The sequence below is a fragment of the Rissa tridactyla genome, chromosome 2 (assembly GCF_028500815.1).
Source record: "Rissa tridactyla isolate bRisTri1 chromosome 2, bRisTri1.patW.cur.20221130, whole genome shotgun sequence".
NCBI lineage: Eukaryota > Metazoa > Chordata > Aves > Charadriiformes > Laridae > Rissa > Rissa tridactyla.
This window is the reverse complement of record NC_071467.1, coordinates 115,899,101-115,919,909: the sequence shown is the minus strand read 5'-3', so window position 1 is coordinate 115,919,909 and position 20,809 is coordinate 115,899,101. Positions and strand designations below refer to the sequence as shown.

General features: G+C 41.5%; 1 protein-coding gene across 6 annotated transcripts in view; it reads left to right on the top strand.

Moving 5' to 3' along the window:
- Positions 1–20,809, top strand: part of ELMO1 (engulfment and cell motility 1) — a 311,635-nt gene that overhangs the window by 60,219 nt on the left and 230,607 nt on the right. For all 6 annotated transcript variants that reach the window (XM_054193522.1, XM_054193524.1, XM_054193523.1 and 3 more), the window contains 3 exons: positions 2,081–2,121; positions 3,308–3,380; positions 17,323–17,373. In XM_054193522.1, coding sequence (XP_054049497.1) covers positions 2,081–2,121; positions 3,308–3,380; positions 17,323–17,373 — 165 coding nt within the window. The remainder of the gene's footprint in view (positions 1–2,080; positions 2,122–3,307; positions 3,381–17,322; positions 17,374–20,809) is intronic.

Genomic DNA, 20,809 nt, shown 5'->3' with positions numbered 1-20,809 from the left:
CAATTAAGTTTGTAAAAGGAATTAATATCCCAGATAAAAAAAAAAAAATTGTCAAAATAGGGAAAGACAGGAGTGGGACCCACAGTAGCATCCTGAGGAGAGAAAAGGAGGCTGTTCGCTCTGCTGGGCAGCAGCTCGCCCGCAGGCTGGCACACGTGAGCTGGATGGCAAACTGGTGTTATCCCGCTCTAAACAAACCTGTGCTCCTCCCTCTTCCCTCTGTCCCTCCTGAAAAATGGGGCTTTATTTTTTTGGGGAAGGATAGAGGGAAGAGAGCGGTTGGAAGCAGGGATTGCTTTCACAGGATTGCAGAAGCTACAAAACCCCTTGGGGAGGAGGACAGCAGGTCAAAGCAGCCGCACATAAATGACTCAGTAATCCAGACTGAGGAACCGATCAGGCTAAAAAATTGTGGGAAGAAAACACTCTTTTTCTTTCTCGTGTGATCTGCCTGATCTGCTTCACAGCCTGGCTATGGCTACGCAAACAGCTAAACCAGCGCAACAGGGAGAAGCTGCTGTGGAGAAGGGACGTGTTGGCTGCTGCAGCAGGGAGCAGTTTCACACTTCTTGCCTTGTCTCCCATGTGGCAGTATTTGCTAGTCGTTTAGGCGCATAGCAAGTCAGATGAGGCGATCCAGATGAAAACTATTTCTTTCCTTTTTACTGGGCCAGTTTTTTATTTGGTCAAGTTCCTTGATGTGGCTCAACTGGATGTTCATGTGAAAATAATAATGGCAGTCAAAGAGGAAGGATGGAAACCAAGGACTGAGAGGGTACGGCAAGGGGGACAGGATCCTTTCAGCAGATGCTTTCATTCATGTTTGATTTAAATGATCTAGTGTTACACTTTTCTCTGTTTATAAACTGGCTTAGTTGACTTGGCGGTTGAAATAACAAATCCTTCCCGGAATTTGACCTGATGAGGGATTCCCGTCTCTGGTTTTCTGTCTATGGAATGATGCAGCTCAGAAAACATCCAAGCAAAAAATAATTCTCCCTCCCCATCATGTACCCTGCTACTGAGTTCACTTCTAGCCTAAGCACTTTTCCATAAACACTAAAGGGACACTACTTACTTTGGCAACAATGTTGGTTTATGGGTTGTTGTAGGGTGGGTTTTTTGGGTTTTGTTTGTTTTGTTTGCTTTTTAAGAATTCAGTGAACTGTGATTATTGGAAGTAAGTAGAGAGGGGGTCCTATGCTGTTTAGGTGATTTGGGGAATTTTCACAAAGCAACAGACCTATGTCACATTGTGTGATCACCCAGTATTGGAGGAAAAAAAGGCTCAGTAGTCACCCAAAAGTGAAATTTTGTCTATTTCTTTTTGCTGTGCAACTTCAAGTGTGTTTTGTGTTATAAAGATGCGTTTTTCTTTCAGCCAGAAATCTTCTAAAAACACTTACATGTGCACCCTGAGTTCCTAACAATTTTCCGAGTGTTGCAACATCACCAGACTAGACTGTTCCTTCTATTTTGGGACCCAAAGCAACAGAGCTGTTTTCAGTCAGTCCAAATGCTCGTGCTTGCAGATGCAGAGAATAAAGCAGAACTGATGCATCTGGGATCTTAACACCTTCCAGCTGGTGTTTCATCAGAGGGGAACCTGCATATGTGTATTTAGGAGAGAGGATTACTGTCACCACGTGACCATAGCTGAAAGGGACAAAAGAAGGTTTAAAAATATTGAATGTCGTCTTGCTTCAGATGTCATTCCTGGAAAACGCTCATGTTGATATCTAAATCTTCTGTTTCTGTTGGGTAATGAGATGCAATGTACACAAAAGACCCTTTGATTTCTCAGTTGAGAAGCCGAGTTGATGCCATATGGGCTAATGTTGACAAAAAGGACTGATAATGTCATCATACGTATGTGTAGAATTGCTGTCTTTATAGATTATCAGACTAAAACAGCAGAAAATTTTTTGAATCCTATCAAACTTGATGTTAAACAACAAATCAAATACTACTAACTTGTTTTGTCCTTTGCAGTCAGTGATTTTGGAATCATATTTTAAGAACTCAGGGCTATTCCAATTTGGTGATATATTTTTTTTGTCTGTCTTTTTTCCTTAACCAGAAAAAGCCACTGTCCTCAATAATAAAAGAAGTCTGCGATGGGTAAGTTCTGCCATATAATATATAGTAGATACTATAGGTTTTGAGCTATTAAACCAACCAGGAGATAATTTTTTCTGAAGAAAACCTTAGATATCTTGTATGACTAGTCATTGGTTTCTTAAATCTTACAGTTGTTTTTTCAGACTTCGAATTTGCATTGTATTTTGAATCAATTACTTTGTTAGGAACCTCATCTTGCAGCTCCATCATGTGGGTGACTCTCATTTAGGCTGTTTGTGTCCTTTCTGCAGAGATGCATTTTACCGACTCGCTTTACTCTTGCAGTCCCTGCAATTCATGGGTTAAGGAACTAAAGCACTGGCTGTGGCTTTGATTTTTGAGCACTGGTTCTAGTGGCTACTGTAAGCTGGTCCAGTTGATGTGACTGCTCACATGAAACCGAAATGTTAATCACAAGTCCTGCAATATGAACTAATAATTGGCTAAGAGAAATATCTTGCTTTTGTTTTACTATGTTAATATTAGGGGACAAAAATATTTGTCCCCAAAACCAAATATTTGTTTTTAAGCAAGTGCTACCGCACAGGAGAAACTCGTTTATATTAATCAAATTGCTGCTGAGTTGAAAAGGTGGTACCTTATGTGTAATGTAATATATCAACTTGATGCTATTCGGGTTGTGTTGTGTAAGCTAGCATAAAATCCTGGTACTGTAAATTTTTTTGGTGTCTGTTTTAGTGATTTAGTGATCTTGATTACTGCAAGCAAAAGCTATGCTTGCTATTTTTTGTAGATCTGGAGTGAATCTCAGATCATTGTCAACTTTTTCTGGAGCACTGAAGTGTCACTGTAGTGACAAAGTGGTTTCTCGTCTTTCTCCCCCCACTCTTCTTTTTATCTTTCCCTTGGAAGGAAGGTATTTGTTATGTAATTTCTTTCTCAGCCATGGTCAAGTTTAGGCCTTTTTTCAGATGTGCAAAGGAAAAAGATCTTATTTATAGGATGTATTTGTACTGAAGCTTTCCCTTTGTAAGCATGCTTTTATCTTAAACTTCGGAACTCATCAGTGAAAGCTACGGAAAAGTACGAGAAATACATGCGAATGAGAGGTACTTGGTTTGATCATAGTAAAGAGTACATAGTAAAGAGTTTGATCATATGTAAAGAGTACTTTTTGAGTATTTAAGGTGTCATTTTGTGACTAATTTATTTTCATGTTTCTAAGGTGGTCTCTTGCAAATCATGATCAATTTGCACTGCAGCATGCTGATAGTTCTAATTTTTACATCACGGAGAAGGTAGGTAAATCATTCAACATAATTCTTGCATAGCCTATCAAAATGTTTGCCACAGTAAATGATTTTAAATTAAAATATCTGAAAATATAGAGTATTTTCCGTAATGCGGTGACAATGAGAGGGTAGGTACCAGGAGATCTGGTTTAATGATTTTGCGCTGGTTTCTTCTGTTTGGAAAGGCAACTAAAAGTCTGAATGTGCCAAGGCCTTCATGTCTGTTGCATTTGAGACTTCAGCACTCAGCCCTTCAGCTCTGGTATTTATGCATGTTTAGTATTCTGCTGACAAGTGGTGTACAGGAAATTGAAATATGTAAAACATAAAGGGCTCTTTGAAGTCTGAGGAGACCTTCAGCGCATGCCACTTCCCTCTTCGGCTGATCAGGTAGAAATAAGTTTCAGTAACCGTGTAATATTTGCTACTCCTTCCCGTCTGCCGTCTTGTCCTTTCCCAGTTCTGTATGTTACGTTAGTTCATTATTTTTGGTCCCTAGATAGCGTGGCAATAGGTGATTCATGCAAGTGATGCAATGATTTCAGCACAGAGTAATGGAATGGCTGTAGCTGTAATAAAAATGGAATGTCTGGTCTAAATGAATGGGACATGCTCATCTGAATGAGACCAAGTAGTACGTTCATTCCAAGTATTACTGATAGAATTGCTGAAATTACAGAAATTGCGCAAAAAAAAAAAAAAAAGATTCTTTGGAAGAGTGTACACAGCAGTGCTGCAGAGGTAGAATTTCTAAGCAATGGGAAAAGAACACTATTCAAAACCTGCTTAAGTCTGCATGCAGATTGCCTACCCTCAGTGGATTTTGAGCTAAATAGACTGAGCTCAGCTGCATGGACATAGATGGCTCTTGCTTACCTTGCTATCAGTTTAGTTTGGTTTACTCTTAAGCAGAAGGGCCTTTTGGTTTTGTTTTGCATTTTACAGTTGTTTAGGATCTGCTAAATGCAGCTGAGAGACAAACTTTTCTCTTGCGGTAATTCTTACCCCCACTCAAGAAATAAAGGCAACTTGTGCACAGTTGAGTATTTAGAAAGACTAAATTTAGCAAGACAGCTAGAGCAGTTGCTCATAAGATAGTGATGCTTTTTTTTTAATAGCAGACCAGTTTCCGTTTTTCATTTAACTGTTTTGTCACCCCAGACAACCTTTTCAATGTGTCACAGTTTGTTGTGGGATCCCCCTTTTTTCGCTTGTGTGTTTTTTCTCCATTCTTTTCAAGTTTCAATTGACATACACTTCAAAGACCACCACAAGGAAAACTGTTGAAGTAATTATTGGCTGCTGTGTTTTGCCTCCACCCAAATTAAATAGTGAGACTGTTTTGCTAATTGCCCTGAATTGCAGTACAACATTTTCCAATAAGCCAGACACAATTGAACTCGCCTGTTGGCATTTAAACTCTGATTGTACAGTGAATATTTTTTCAAGAAGCCAGGATTGAGTGAATACTTGAGCTTGTTGAAGGAATTTGTACTAATACAATTGGAGGAATCTTCCGGGCTTTGCCTCCACCTTTGGTGGTTAGGATCCTGCAGCTTTGGAGAAGAGAAGTGTTTTCTCTTCCGCATAAAAGGAAGTCTGATGGCTTTTGGCTGGCTTTAACTTGCAATAAGGGTGGAAAATGATGGTCTTCTAGAACATTTTGGATTGTACTGCGGAGAGGACTTTGAGTTTGTTTATTCCCTACTGAAAATATGCAGAGTGTCTGACTCTGAGTCACATAAAAAAGAGAGAAGAGCTCTAAATGCCACTAGTATTACTCAGATGACTGTGACTTTTATTAGATATTGTTCACTGTTTGTCACTGCTTATTGGATAGTGGCAATAAAGAGAGGCTTATATAGGCCATCACCCCTTCTACATACTTTCCCTCATTTGAATGCAGTAGGATACTGTTGCTTTCTGAATTAAAACATGAAAAACACCAGGCATGAGGACAAACACACGCTCTTCAATGAAGCTACAACACTAATTGTTAAAGTCCACATCGCTGCCTCTTAGTAGGGCATGAGCAGAGCTCTTTTGTGACAGTGACATCTTCTAATAAGTAAATATTTTTCAGTGCTCTTGAAGATGAATTGTATGGCTGTACGTATGCATTATGTATAGGTCATGTTTCTGCAGAGCCTGGGTGACTGCTGATTTATGGCCTTCCAGGTAGAGATGCCTTTTTAAAATATCACCGTGTTTAAAGTTACCATAAAGAAAAGCAATTAATGAATTCTCGTACAAAGTAACAAGAAACTTTGAAGTGAAAATGTTACAAATGTGGGACTGTCAACACATGGCTTACAATTATATTTTTGTTTTTAGGTGGCAAACAGCGCATCTGTGTTTTGGTTGTCATATGCAGAACTTTTTATCTTTTGTAGCTGACCTATATTTCCTGATTATACCATACACAAATAAAAACAACGCCCAAGCAGTTCTGTCTCTTACTTTTTTTTTTTCTTGCTTCTTTGCAAAAAATGCCTTTATAGGAGTAGCAATAACTCCTTCAGACAGTATAAGGGTGATCTTTTAACAAATATTGAGTAAGCCAGGGTTCATACTAAAGATAGGGCTTATCACAGCAGATGCAGTTTGGATTTCTGCCTCTGGGGTTCTGGTTTGGCTATATCTGTGCCCCTGAAAGTGCAGTGGAAATTATTAATTATGTATTTTAGTAATTTTTTTAAAAAACAGGAGAAATAAAATAAGAGGTTATGTGAACAAGAAAACCAAGCACGGGCATAGTGCCTAAGCTCAAGCCTAGCTGGTGTTTTGATCAGGATGTATTTGATTTTTAATTACATTAATAGGTGTGGGGTTTCTTAAAGAGTTTACTTATCGTGGAGGGCCATTTCTTTGGTAGGTCAAACATCTAAAGGCCTGACTTCTGAATCTGGATCTCATTGTGCTAGATGCTATGTAACAGAGAATAAAAAAGTCACCTTTCCCTCAGTCTTTCCAGGTTGTACTTGAATAGATGCTCACAGACATCAGGCGTAATAACTCAGGAACATCATAGCCTAGACAAGCTCAGGTTTAGAACGGAAAATGGCCGTAGAATTTTGTGTGCTATGTGTGTTCCTGGGCTGAAAACCGCAGCTTGGGTATCTGTCCACTGCGTTCCTCTGCTGGCAGTACTAGGAATCCAGGGACATGCACCTGAGTGGCTGATGCAGCATGTTGGTGGGAATGCCTGGTTCCTTATTGTTGCTCACTCTTGGCCTTGCAGACTTGGCCCGGCTCCTCTAGATCCATTTGTGCATCTGCACTGCCCACTGTGGGCTCTGGGTCTGGGAGGGATCATTATTAGCTCAAACTCGGTCTCTAAAAACAAAAAGATGGTGAAGGAGCTGGATCGTTGCAGCTGCTCAGGTGACAGTGCAGCCTCAAAAATGGTTGTTTGGTCACATCTGAAGGTGTGATAAACCAAAATGTTTATCAACGAGGGCCTTGCAGGAGTGTGGGGCTGTGGAAGAACAGTGTTCTAGCTGGCTTCACTGCTAGGGGCAGAAGGCTCTTAAACCTGCACCAGAGCAACTATCAGGAATAAAAGGCTAGCTCGCTTTTGCTAATGGGCTTTGTGAGCCAGCGCCGAGCTGTGTTCAGCACACAGTGATGATACTGGTGCCATTTTTTTTGTTATCTTTTAAATAGAGGGACATTTCATTCATCTGTTTATTGACTGCAGCCCATTTTTATTTAGTCACAATTTCATTGTGTTCAGTTTTTTACATCTGATGCCTGTGAAGGCTCCCTGTGTTTTTCTCCTTCATTCCCGACTCCCACATTTCCCTTTCATTCTTAACGTGTTATTGCATGAAGTGGAGGGACGCTGAGTTCCCTCCATTAATTTCAAGAGACTTTTGTGCTATTTTGCAAAGGGAGCAGCCCCCACCGTGCTTCCGTTGTCGTTACTCAGCTCTTTGCTGTGTTTGCAGATGGGACGTCTTTCTACCCCCCCGCTTTCCCTGAGCTGGGAACCTGGGTAAAGTCCCTGGTGTTTGTTCTTTCTCAAAGGTGCCTTTGCTTGTGACCTATTTTGTGCTGAATACAACCTGTAATTGTATATTCATGCGAAATTCCACCGTGCTGTTGCAGGCTCCCTGCGTGGGACTGTATGCAAATGACAGGACAAGAAATGAGACACTTGTAGGGTTGGGGCATTTTGGAGGTATTTTTTTCTTTTTTTTTCTTACACGTTTTTAGTATTCATCTGTCTTCACTGATTAATTGAACTTCAGTGAGTTGGAAGTAAACATTCTCAATAATGAAGGTTTCTGATTCACTGAAGGACCTGGTACTCATAAGCAGCAGAGAATGGGAAGTAGCATGGAGGCTGGGAACTGGAGAAATGTATTACGTGATCTCTTCCTCTCATTTTGCATTACTCTTGATAACACATTTGTTAATAATGCTCCATAAATGGCAGATTTCAATCCAGATTTGACCTGGACCAAACTACGCCTGACTTTCCCTCTTCTCTCCCACTAATGGGACATGTGGTATTTCCCTCGTATTCACAAATTTCTTACTGTTTTGGGGCATCTGCACAGCCCTACAGAAATTCCTAACAAGGGCAGCATGTGGAGTCAAGTGGTCGTGCTCCTGCCAACTTAATGGATGCTACTAACACTGCCCTGTGGTCTCCAGTAAAAACTAGCAGACGCTCGTATATTTCTCCAGTGAACAGAAGTAAAATTTGAGTATCTGTACACTAAATCCCTTTCAATTGTGCTTCCCTCAGGCTGATTTCAAGAACAGTGGTCATCCTTCTCTTAACAAATTAGTCCTAGTGTTTAGGACTCATTTTGAAGGACTTCAGGTTTATGCAAAATTTTCTAAAGAAAATAATTATGTTCTGTCAACCTGTTATACTTTCTGGTCCCAGCACGAACAGCTTAATTGTTCTGCATGCCTCCTTTTTAAATATTTGGTATGACAGTATCTTCTACTTAGTTCTTTATTTCCACATCAAGGCTGATGAGATGGATCAAGTGTTTTCAAAAAAAGCTGTATAGGTATTTATTTTCTTGATTTTTCATTTGTAATTTTGCCTCACAAGTAATCACTAGAGAGGAAGGGCTCTGAAAAGGTCTATCTTTGTTACAGCACTTGAAGATAGGTATGGTATCCCACAGGCACGGTATGACTGACTGGGTTCAGCTGATAGCAAACAGTGCCATTTAAGATCTGGCTGACAGAAAAATGCTCTTTAAATCATCTTCATACTTAAAGAACAACCTGTTTAGATAGATGGGTAGTTTTACAGGGTGTGGTGAACAGACATCACAGCTCACTTCTGAAAGGGGACAGTTCTGATTTCTTTTCCCCTTCCCCATGAGATCCTGCCACTTCATTTCTGCTGGCTACAGCATTTTTTTGACAATTTTTGGAGATGGTGGCAAAGGGGATCATTCTGTGCCACTTTAATTCATTAAATCTGCTGAATAAAAAGTCTACTTGATCTGATGTAAGAGTAGGGCGGGACCCTTGAATCATGTCCAGGAATGGGCCGCAGAGAAGAAAGAGGTTAAAGGAAGGGTAAGAAGAAGGATTAAACTTTGCTTTTTTTAACAGATGTGAGATGTTATGTCCCTCAGTTGCTTGTGGAACTGGCTTAGGCTGACCTGGAATGAACTTGTGGCAAATTCTGGCTGTAGTCACAAATGGAGAAGGGATAGTTTACCTACAGTATCTCTGTGTCCGAGAGGAAGGGCTCAAGCAAGGGAGTAGGCATAGGATGTACATGTTAGAGAAGCACAAGCACCTCCAAGCTTCCCTTTGAACAAGTCTCTGTGTGGTTCCAAACATGGTGCTTGCAAAACGAGCTGGCTTTCTTTCCTGTTTATACTATGGTGCTTATTCCTATCTTTTCCCTTACAAACTGGGCAAAACCCAAAATGATAAAATTATCAGCTGGTTTAGTTCCCTTGTTTGACTCATCAAGTAGTTACACAGCTATTTATACCACACAAAAATGGTAGTAGGAATGATCAAGAGACTGAAAAGCAAGACTCAACTTTATGGTAGCAAGCTGTGCTTTGATTTGGCAAAAGTGGCTGTGAACCATGGTCTTGGCTGGGGTCTTCAGCTATTTTTCTTAGTAGCAGCATCTGCTTGTAGAGCTACTGCTCGTGCACCGACCCCTCAGTGGTGCTGTGGGTGAATGTGTTGGGTGAACTGCATCGAAGAACTGACTTCCATTTCACAATCCTTATTTGTTTGGGGTTTTTTTGGTGTCCATAACAGTTCCCTGTTCTGATTTCCCCACATGATCTCACCAACAATAGTATGAGCCCAGCTACATCTGTCATTTCCTGGTGTTTATTTTGCAGGGTGCAGCTCTTATGTTCCAACTTACCAGAGGACGGTGGGGCTGCTTGTTATCTGCCCACCCCTTCCGTGTTACTGGTACAACTGTCTGTGCAGTTGCTTAAATTGGGGAACTGATCCAGGTTAAAAATAACTTGTGTGTAATGTGTCAGAAGGATGTCTGCGCACAGTGTAATACCACTGCGTCTCTGCAGAGCAAGTGGTACCTGATAGTGTTGTCCGTGTAGATCACTCCACCTGAAGATGAGTAAATCATGCTAAGCACGGACTTTTTCCTAGGATGTGATTTCAGTGGCATTCAAGCTGATTGTTGGGGAAAAAAGGCCGTTGAGCTTTCTTTTTCCCCTTTCTTCCTTCATTCCCTTCACTTCTCCAACATCCTAGGGATTGTACTGCTGGAAGGTGAGTTGGTTCAAGTCACCAATCTGATAGAAGAAAACTGGATTATTCCCCCCCTTACTTCTTGCGAATGAAGGGAAGAGGAAGAAGTAACTTTTTTAAGGTTAGGTGGTTGACTGTGTTGCTGCATGTTGGTAGATCCAATGTAAGGAAAGTGTTGGGAGCCCGCATGCTGGAAGGATATGTGCAGAATTGTGCCTCCAGTGGGCTGTAGAGTTGCTGTGGATTAGGTATACCCTGAAACTGCACCACTGGTGTAACTTGATTTATTTACCAGCTTCTGATATCCTTGAATAGGGGTACATAAACAGCATGCAGAAAACTTCCTCTTTTTAGAAACTTCGGCTGGACTACCAACACTTAATTTCTTAAGAAAAATGCTGTCATCAAATTCTCACATGAAAAACTAAAAGAAATTCTGTCTCCAGCAGCTTCCTAGAAAAGGAATTTTATCACAAGATTAATTGCCTCAGTATTTCTTCTAAAACAATACAGTCCTGTCATATGAAGTAGTACAATGTTGATAATTACCTCTGTCTTTTAATTCTCATCTTACTAAAGTTTTTGGTGACTAAAAATGAACTTAAGCATTATTTCCTACCAAGTCAGATGAATATCTGTCCTCATAGTCTATGTCCAGCTGTAACAGTAGCAAATGCCATTCAGGGTCATAATTTGATGATGACTTTCACTCCCTTCCTGCTTCCTCAGCATTCGCATTTGTTGTACTATGGGTGTTGGAGGCTACCTCTACGCTTAGTCCATTTAGTATCCATATAAGGGCCTTGAAATTCTTTCACCTCTTCTTGAACCTAGTGATACTGCTTGCTTTCACGGCCACTTGTGACAGCAAGCTCAAGAAGTTCACTGCTTGCTGAATGAGGAGGTACATTCTTCATGTCCTGGTTTGGGGTAGAGCAGAGCCAACTTTCTGTTCAGCGAGAGGCTCTTGCTCACCCTTGTTGCTGTGGCAGCCAGGGTCCCTGACTGGGCTGTTTACCCCATGGAGGGGCTGCACCTGTGGGGAGGAGTGGGCAGGTCAGGGGACCCCAACTGACCGATCAGGTGTTCCATCCCATCTGCCATGCTCAGTGTAACAGCTGAGGGAGCAGAGGGGTCAGGTTGGCTCCTCTCCCGTGGGTTCTTCTCTGAGGGCTCTTCTTCAGTGGCTCTCTTTCTTTGATGACTGATGCCTAAGGAGGACCCCGTCAGCTCATCTGCCTTTTGATCCTGGTCAGTGTATTCCAGTTCCCATTTGTCACTGAGTCCAGTCTGGAACTTCCCCAGTGCCTGACAGTGACATCTTCCTGGGAACTTGATCTGGTTTTGCATAGATTTATTTATATTGTATCTACTTCATTATTTCCTTTTTTATGTTATTATTAATATTTCATTAAAGTAGTTTATTTTTTTTTCTAAACTCGTAACTCTCTTTATCTCTCTTCCTCTCCTTGGAGTGAGAGGTAGGGGAGAGCATCTGTCATCTTGTCATTGGCCAACCCGGCCCAAGCTACAACACTTCATCTACTTTAAACTGATCCCTTACTGCTTTCATCAAGTTACCTCCTAGTTCTCATACTGCAGGATTTAATAATGACAGTTCTGCATTCAATTTGTTCACCACTTTCCCGTCATCTGGCCTTTGTCCCTCCAGACTGAGGAGACCTTGCCTTGTGAGGCAGCTGCCCAATCCCATTGAGCATTTCGCTTGCCTTTCTCTGCATTTTCCGTGACGCTATTGTGTCCTCCTTAAGAGATGAGGGCCACGAAGATTATTACAGGGCTGGAGCACCTCTCCTATGAAGACAGGCTGAGAGAGCTGGGATTGTTCAGTCTGGAGAAGAGAAGGCTCCGGGGAGACCTTATAGCGGCCTTCCAGTACTTAAAGGGGACTACAGAATAGATGGGGAGGGACTCTTTATCAGGGAGTATAGCGATAGGACGAAGGCTGATGGTTTTAAACTGGAAGAGGGTAGATTTAGATGAGATGTTAGAAGAAATTCTTTCCTGTGAGGGTGGTGAGGCACTGGAACAAGTTGCCCAGAGAAGCTGTGGATGCCCCATCCCTGGAAGTGTTCAAGGCCAGGCTGGACGGGGCTTTGAGCAACCTGGTCTAGCGGGAGGCGTCCCTGCCCATGGCAGAGGGGTTGGAACTAGATGATCTTTAAGGTCCCTTCCAACCCAAACCATTCTATGATTCTATGTGAAGATCAGCACTGCACACAGTGCCCTGCATACGGGTCCCTGAAGTTCTTCTGTCATGGCAAAATGATGCCCTCTGTCTAGTTCACAGTGTCACTTCTGATGGTGCCCAATATTTACTGGCTGCTGTAGCACATTGAATCAGTGCTTTAAAGGAGATCTGCCAGCAAGGACTTTGCTTCTCTTTCCCGAGTTGTTGACTTAGAAATGAACTCCATTATGTATCATTTAGTGCTTGTTTACTACTTGTCCAAACTCATCCTTGTGAAAATGTTATGGATTAATGGTTAAAATATATTTCATAGCCATAATTGTTTGGTTTTGTGCAATTTGGAGAAAGGTGTAATAAAATAATAGTAGTACGGAAACAGGGAACAATCTATTACATAATGATATGAACACTTGAAGAATTTTAGATTTCTTTGCTGTTATTCTTTAGCCCAGTTAGAGAAGTCTGAAGGAAGCTGTTTGGTCAAAGTTAAAGAATAGTGCTGAGCGAGCTATAACCATGGGAACCAATGCTTGTAGGTCTTCCTCAAATATGTTAAGAAAACATTCCATTCCAACCAGTTACAGTGAGCTGGATCTTGAGGCATTTTGCTGGGTATAACAGATTATTAAAATGATAAGACAAATACATGGCAAAATAAACTTTAATTTTGCTTTATAAGTTTTCCAAAGTGTATCTCCAGCAAACTTCTGAATAAGTGGCTTGACTGTTTTGATAGGATTTTTTGAAAGTGAATTCACATACCTTCATCCCTCTCCATGGTTTGGTGGACTCTGTTAATGCTTGAGGCCTGCTTTTTAGATGCAAGTCTCCTGCATGTGTTTTGGGCAAAGTTAAAGGCAGAGCTTTGAGAAGGAACAGAATCTGGTGGCAGATAATGTAGGTTGGGGTTGCTCCAGCTGTTGGAGTTGGAAGTCAGAGGGCCCTAAGACGTGAACACAAGGCGAACTCTCCAGGTGTCCTCTACTTCCTGCTGTGTTTTGTTCTTTATGTGTTTTCATGTTAGTACTGGTCTGATTGAAAACTCGGCTTGGAAAGTGTCGTGCAGCAGCATGATGCTTGCAAATACTGCCTACTCAATTAGAATAAAATAATCTAGTGAACGTAGACTCTTGCTAGATATAATATTGTAAATGGGGCCTGTTTGTATTCATAATATAGTTGCTTTCTTAGTCCCAGGTAACATTTATAACAACTCTGTTTTCTTGTTACGGAGGTTTTTTGTAGGGGTATTTTGGATAGTGCTGATTCACTGCTTCCCTCTCTGCCCAGGAATAAGCTTCCCTAACACAGATCAACAGCACGAACAATATCTACAAACCTGACGCACACTTGAGAAACAATCAGAAATGTCTCGGAAGAGGGTTTTGATGGTGGTGTACACTGTCGTGAATAGCAGTGGTGCTTATGAGTATGATTGCCAAAGCCAGACTGCTGTGTTGGAATGACGTTCTGTTATCCTGGAAAAGAAATCCACAGGATGCTGTCCCTAATACTAAGCAGATTAACTGTGTGTAAATGTTGCAATTGAAGTTAACTGGCATGCCAACTACTGCATCACACAGTTAATGTAGGAAATCCTCTTGGCTTAATGGTATGCTTACATGCTGCTTCTTGGTAGGCACTTAAGTCATTATTTAGAATGGATAAACAAAATTGGATTTTTGCTTGGGGAACAGCTAACCCTTTTCAAGCTTTGGCTAGCCTGCTGCGTTAGAGACTTGATGCTTTGAATATTTTCAGAGAGAAGGCATGGACAGTTTTCCTTAAGCCTTTGTCTACATCAGGAGTTGAAGATGAGGTCTCTATCTCTTGTGACAGCAGTGATTGAACTTACATGATAGGGCAGGCGTATGCACTTTGCTCTGAGCCAGGCATGATGAGAGAAAGGTCTTTGTGCTTCGTGTGCTGTGGGCTCTGACAGGCATCACAACTTTGAGTCTGAAAGCTGTGGTGTTTCAGACTCGGCTTGATAAGTAAACAGAAAGACCCTAAATGAAACTTCCAGTGATGCTTTTATGTACTCTGTGTGTTCTTTTTCCTGTGCTATTTTATATATAACCTGCTGACATACGGTCACCCTGGAGAATAGTACTTCTCTTGTTTATCTATATGTGGTATCTGAACTTCAACCAGGTTGTCAGCTTTCCGTTTTCCACTTGTTTTTAAATTCCTCTGACTATAGAGAAATAGTGTATTTTTAACAAGGTATTTTTCACTTGGTAGATTGGTTGTAGATTCAATCTATGCAATGTGTCCCTATGTAATTAAAGGTTTATTTTTTAACCTGCATGCATGACACTGTAGAGAGTATACCAGGTTAAGCCAAACTTTTTATGGGTTGAGGTTTCAGCTTGTGACAATACTACCGTAGTTGAACAAACTGGGGAGCATCGTTTCAGCCTGAAGCAACTGCGAAATACTGTAATTTGGGCTGTGGTTGACAGCTTGCTGCTCCCAGAAAGGGAAGATATGATTCCTCCTCATGCTTCCCCTGTCTCTTTACCCCTATTCCTTCCCTGCTCCCAAAGATGTGATTCTGCCATCTTTCCTGGGTTAGCACTGGTGCTCAACCCTTGCAGAGCTTGTGTCTGTTTAGTAACCTGACAGAAAACTCCTCTTTTTCCTGCCCGGGCTGCTTTCAGCCAGGTTAGTGAGATTAGACCCTCAAACAGGTCTGTCCAGTGTCAGAGCTGGTGCACGCAGGCAGGAGGGCGGTGAGGGATGCACCCCACCGTGCGCTAGTGCTCCGCTGTTCAACAAACTCCTTGGACCTTCTGAAGACCGTGGTGTAGCCTTCCCACGCAAAACCTGGTACCTCACGTTTGCAATAGACTAGAGTGTTTGCAGAGATGCTTATGGTGGCACAGATGAAGTGACTTAACTTGTTAAACCACGAACTAATTTGTACATCTGATTTGATAGTTCGTGTTAATTAGAGCAGGAAATGTGAGAAAGTTTGAGCCTAAAGTTATGCTGCTGGAAAAAAAATACGCCTGTGTGGGTGCTCTTATGTTTAAGAACAGTCTATTTACTTAGCTCCAATATTTTGATATCAGTGAACTTTCACTTGTGAATGTGATTGGTTCGGTTTAAGTTGTTTAAGTGTTGTCTGATTCCCGAACTGTTTTTAATATTGCTGCATGCTGGGTTTTGCTACATGCCAAGTAAAACTGATGGAGCCCTGTGTGCATGCGTGTTCTCTGGCCTGATGCAGCAGAGGTCCTTGCCTTAGCCTAAGCTGTCGATGGAGGCAGATTTAACCTAATGCTGACTGTCTGTCCTAAAGCAATTACTTTTATTCAGTTCCACAGATCCAGGAGGTGGTAACAGTTTAAGCCACCACAACTGTTTGCAAAGTGAGTTTGTTTCAACACCGATTTAGATTAAACCACACAAATGCACTATTCCCACTTCATACAGATTGTTTAGATGTGATGAGACACAGCTGGGTCTGGTGCTGTTTTGCTACGGGAGGAGAAACTGTGGCGCTTTGTTAGTGCTGTGGGAAGTCACCCTGTACTTAGCTGCTCACCCTTTTTTGCTCCTCTCTTAAGTAGAGCCTGGCTGGCCTCCCTGGGGCTGTTCTGGCAGGAGAAGACTGCTAAGGGCTGAGATGAGTTATGTGCATATGTAAGCAAAGATGCTGTAAAAAAGCTTCTCCCTTGTACCCCCTGTGATGTCTGGCACTTCAATTATTTCAGTTAAAGTGAAGAAATGTTTGTGGGTGGAGGATGATCTTGCATATAGCTAGAACCAATCCCGCAGAGGACTTGGGTATCAATAAAGAGACAATGTACTAGAGTTTTATTTTGGGACTACTTGACCTGGTTTCAGGGAAGATTTATACTGTTTTTAGCATTTTTGGATTTGAGATGTATCAGAATGGAAGCAAGAAGGATTAAATGAATTTGGGAAAAATTGCTTGAGAAGAAGTACACCTCCATTTTTTTTGGATAAACACCAGTCTACAGAAGGCCTGCAGTGTGGTCTTTAGAACAAAATTATCTCTTACCTCTCAAACTGATGAGGATTCCTCTGATTCCATTGATGAATGAGGGTAACGGCCTATGAACAAGCTATTGAACCTTGAAGTTGTGACTGTGCATTGCCCTGTGTACAGTCAGTACCTGTTAGTATGTTCATTGTGGGTAGGTACCATATTCTCTTAACCTCTGGTGAAGAGGAGGAAGCTTGTTGAAATAGAGGCGGGCTCCCCTACACTTACCGCAGGGGAAGACCATGCACATGAGCATTGACCACAAAGTTGTGAGGATACTGTAAGCGTACAGCATAGCTTACGCCATGGCAGCTTTTTCATCTACCCATAGCTTTAGTTTAATTGGACACGTTATGTGAGCTTAACCAAAAGAAACTGCTTAATGCCGCCTCTTTCTGCCAGCCGGGGAAGGAGAATGACTTACGGTATGATTGAACTTTGCTTACCGCTAACAGCAATGCCCTTTTTTTTTTTTTTTTTTCTTTTTTTTTCACTTTGAGGGAGAATGCAAAGTCGTGGTGGCAGAGCTCAGCGGGTTGGTTCCAGTGGTTTAAGTCAGCATGTTCTTGTTATAGAAAATGGAGAGCCAGTGGGATAAATTTTAAATCCTGCAGATGTTTAATGACAGGTTTCAGCAAACTTACGAACTCCTCAACTATGTAGCACAATCCCAGAGCCAGACACCATGGACAGTATATTTCAAAGAAATATTTAGAAGTTGCCAGTGGAAGCTGAAAAACATGAAGTCATTCTTGAAAGGGTTCAGATTTGTCAAATATCATGTGAACAGCCACCTATTTCTTGAAGCTAATGTTAGTATGCATTTGTGGGGAAAATACTGTATAGATGTTAGCTTATGTATAAGAGAGGGAAGCTTTTGCATGCGCACAGGGGAAAGTACTGTTGCTGGTTTAGTGTGGCATTCTGATCAACGCATGTTCCATTTTTTTATGTGAGTCTTAAATAAAACGTTTTGGATTTTTCTCTTTCAGAATCGTAATGAAATAAAAAATGGAGCCATCCTTCGATTAACAACATCTCCAGTGAGTTATTGTTCTTTTCTTCTCTCCCTTCAAAGTGAAGATTTGATTAGTAAATCATTGTGAACTGATGTATGTATTTTTAAGCTGTAGTCGCACTGTATCCTGCAATCCCCCTGCAAAGGAGGATGATGGTGTGGTCACAAGAGGTCTGTATGTGTTGTTTCCTTTTTTTTGAGTTTTGGGTGCAGGGGTGGTATCTCTGAGTGACACTTGGTGATAGGGTTGGCACAACTGGGTGTTTTTTGTCTCTCACTTCTCTCCCACTGGAAACAGCGTTCATGTCCAAGATACCTCTGTGTCCATGGTGGCACTGCAGCCTCACTCAAGTGCTCCTTTTCTGCCCCAGAGCCAAGAGGAGAAGCTGGGAGTTGAATCGTGGAGAGCTCTGCTGGGCAACTCAGGTCAGAGCTTTCCTGCTCTCTGCGTTTCTATTGAGTGAGCAGCAACTGTAATGTTGAGATTTTACTGTTTTCATTTTATTTTTTTTTTTCCCAACGCCACCTCCCTGCCAGCTCCTCAAACAGCACGGCAGAGTTGCTGATTGCCTTGTAATGGCCTGTTTTCCTGCTGAGTTGAGCACTACTGTTGCCACATGCTGAAAGCCACTATTAGTCCCAGAAGATGTATGTCTAAGGCAGCAGCAATCCCATTTCCTTGCTGACAAATGTAGCGTGCCATTAAAATGGTTTGCCTCTTCATGGTGGCGTTCTAGCATCTGCAGATTCAAAGCATTCTTCTGGCCAAACTTTGCCACCCTGTACTGCAGCTCATTTGAACGGGCAAGATGAAGTTGTGGTTGTTCAACTTTTGGCTTCTGTTGAAGCTGTTAAGAGTGGAGTCAGTTACTGCCATCAAATGTGAAGACTTCTATCTAGAAGAGTTTATAGGTATGTTTTTGGATGGATTGCTTTTCAGCAAGTCGAGCCTAGGCTCAAAGTAAAGAAACAGAGAAATGTTATGTTGTTACTAACTTCCCAGGTTCTCCAGGCATCATGTACTTTTCCACTCCTCCCCAGCCTGCTTAACCTGATGATAGCTTATATTGGATTTAGGAGGTGACTGAATTTGTACTCAGGTTTGTGTATAAGTGAAAATTGAAGAAGCCGATATGGAAACATATACATGCCTCAAGTTTTTTAATAACTGCAATATTAATCTACAGGAGTGTAGCTTCTTAACAGAAAGCACTTCTAAGCAGCAGCCAGCTGGGCAAAGACAAGAGATTTCCATTCTCCTCCATCATTTTTTTCAGTGGTCATTATATAGAGAGCTTTGCAGTCATAAGAATAAACAACAGTTTAAGACCATGGCTCTGTCAGAGTCTATGTGACTCTCGAGTCTCCTGCCATACGTCACCAGAACAGCCTTGTACATGGGGAAACCACTTGCTGGTGAAGTAAACCCTATTTGGTGGAACTTCCTCAGAGACAGGCAGCACCAGCACCAGCTTCTCCTAACTTTTGAGACTTCTTAAGGACAAATATCCACTCCACTGCAAAAGGGCTATCTGCTGCCCAGACTTAGGATCTCATGAAGTCAAAACAACATCTGTGATTTGTCAAGAATCAATGTGGTCCAAACGCACTGCATTATTCTTCTGTGTAACCACAGCATGGAGTGACAGCAAGAGATGACTCATGGAATCCTTCCCTGTCTCAAAATCCACAACCGGTTGCACTGTGCAAAACTGAAGAGAGGCGGTGCTGCGACTGATCTGTGGAAATGGCTGTCTGCCTGTCTTCATGATCACTTGCGTAGTTAGAAATGTGACCTACAAAAGACAATTTTTTGATTTTTAAATGCTTTCTGCTAATACCGATGGGCAGGAAGGTGGGGCTTTCCATAAGACTCTCTTCTGCTTGTTCTGTTTCTTTGGTGATTTGCCTTAGGGTCAGTCAACCAAGACAGGGATCCTTAGGAAAATGAGGTATTACCTGTTACCTACCAAGTTATGGACCATTCTGGCACTGACCTGCAGTTATGACTCAGACGTCCTGTTGGAAGACAGAAAGCCAGTCTACTTTCTAGTCTTCAGTATTGATATTTATCCCTGAACCAGTGCTTCTTTTCCAATTTTCTGATGTTTTTAAGAAGTTTTTGTTAGCATTTTCCCAGAATCAGGGAGGTGGCTAGGAAGGAGGTTTTGAAGGACTGGATTGTTTTTTGTCAGATTAGAGAGTATTTGTATTCTTAAAATACATATAAAATAAAGATCTGCGTGTTCCCACCCTACAATAGTATCTTTGCTTTTAAGGTACTGTCAAAGTGGTCATCATAGAGTTACCTAAAATAGATAGATTAAAGGCTTCCAAGCTGTGGTTTTTAGACTGGTGACCCACACAACGCTTGTCTTTTACCCTAAAAAGCTAACAGGCCATCTGTTTCCATTTTTCCTCTGATATTCTATATGAGAGCAACAGTAGTTGGAGGAGATAATGTGAAGAACAGACTGCATGATATACTCCTGCAAAATGGGAAAGATACTTTCCTAGCTGCTAGAGCTGGGTGGGAAATGTTTTTCTCATCCTGTGAAAATACTAAGATTCTGAAATTTTCCCCCCTGCTTCATCTATCCTACATCAGTATAAAGCTGAAACTATTTCCCCTTTCCCTCAGAAAATCACACCGAAGAGGTGGAGGAATTAGAAACGCAGGAGAGGAAGATTGAGAGAAATTAAGAGGACCCACGTACAGATTATGCAGTGTCTGGGATGTGTCCATGTAGGTCCAGAGGGTCCTGAGCTGCCTACTTCCTGCCTATTGTGGGCAAAAATAAATAAATAAATCTGTCCTGAACTTCACAAATCTTTTGAGGAAACTTTTTTCCTTGAAGAGTTGAGAGGAATCTTTTTGACCAGTTCTGAGGGCTGCATGAACTCAAAAAGATTTTCTAGTTCTTAATGAAGTTTATTACCATGACAGCCAGTAGTCTGGCTATACCCATTCACAATTGCATGCTGCGAGTCATTAAAAATGGGGTGAGAAGGATTAAATGCGATCTTTTTGAGTTCTGTTGTCATCAGCCTCAAATTGTGTATTTCTCATGTACCTGGAGGAGGGACTATTAAAGATTAAAAGATGGGAGGGGAAAAAAAGGTAGTTTTATCTAGAAGTAGTAAAACAGCATTTTTGGGTTGGCTTTTTAAAATTAGGATTTTTAAATCTAACTCCACAAATCTAAATGTTAAATACTCTATTTTAATCTCAGATTTACATTATTTTGTGTGCATGTATAGGGATCTTTTTCTGAAAATCACTGCTAAGATTGCAAGGGCAAAACTGCAGTTATGGTGCACTGCTAAATCCATTATAAATGCTTGCCTTTCAGAGATTTACAACGTGTCTATTTTAAACTTCTATAAGTTAAAACTTTGCAAACGCCAGTCGTTAGGCCTGGTGGGAATTTGAACTGCCTCTTTGTTTCTGTAGGTCTGTT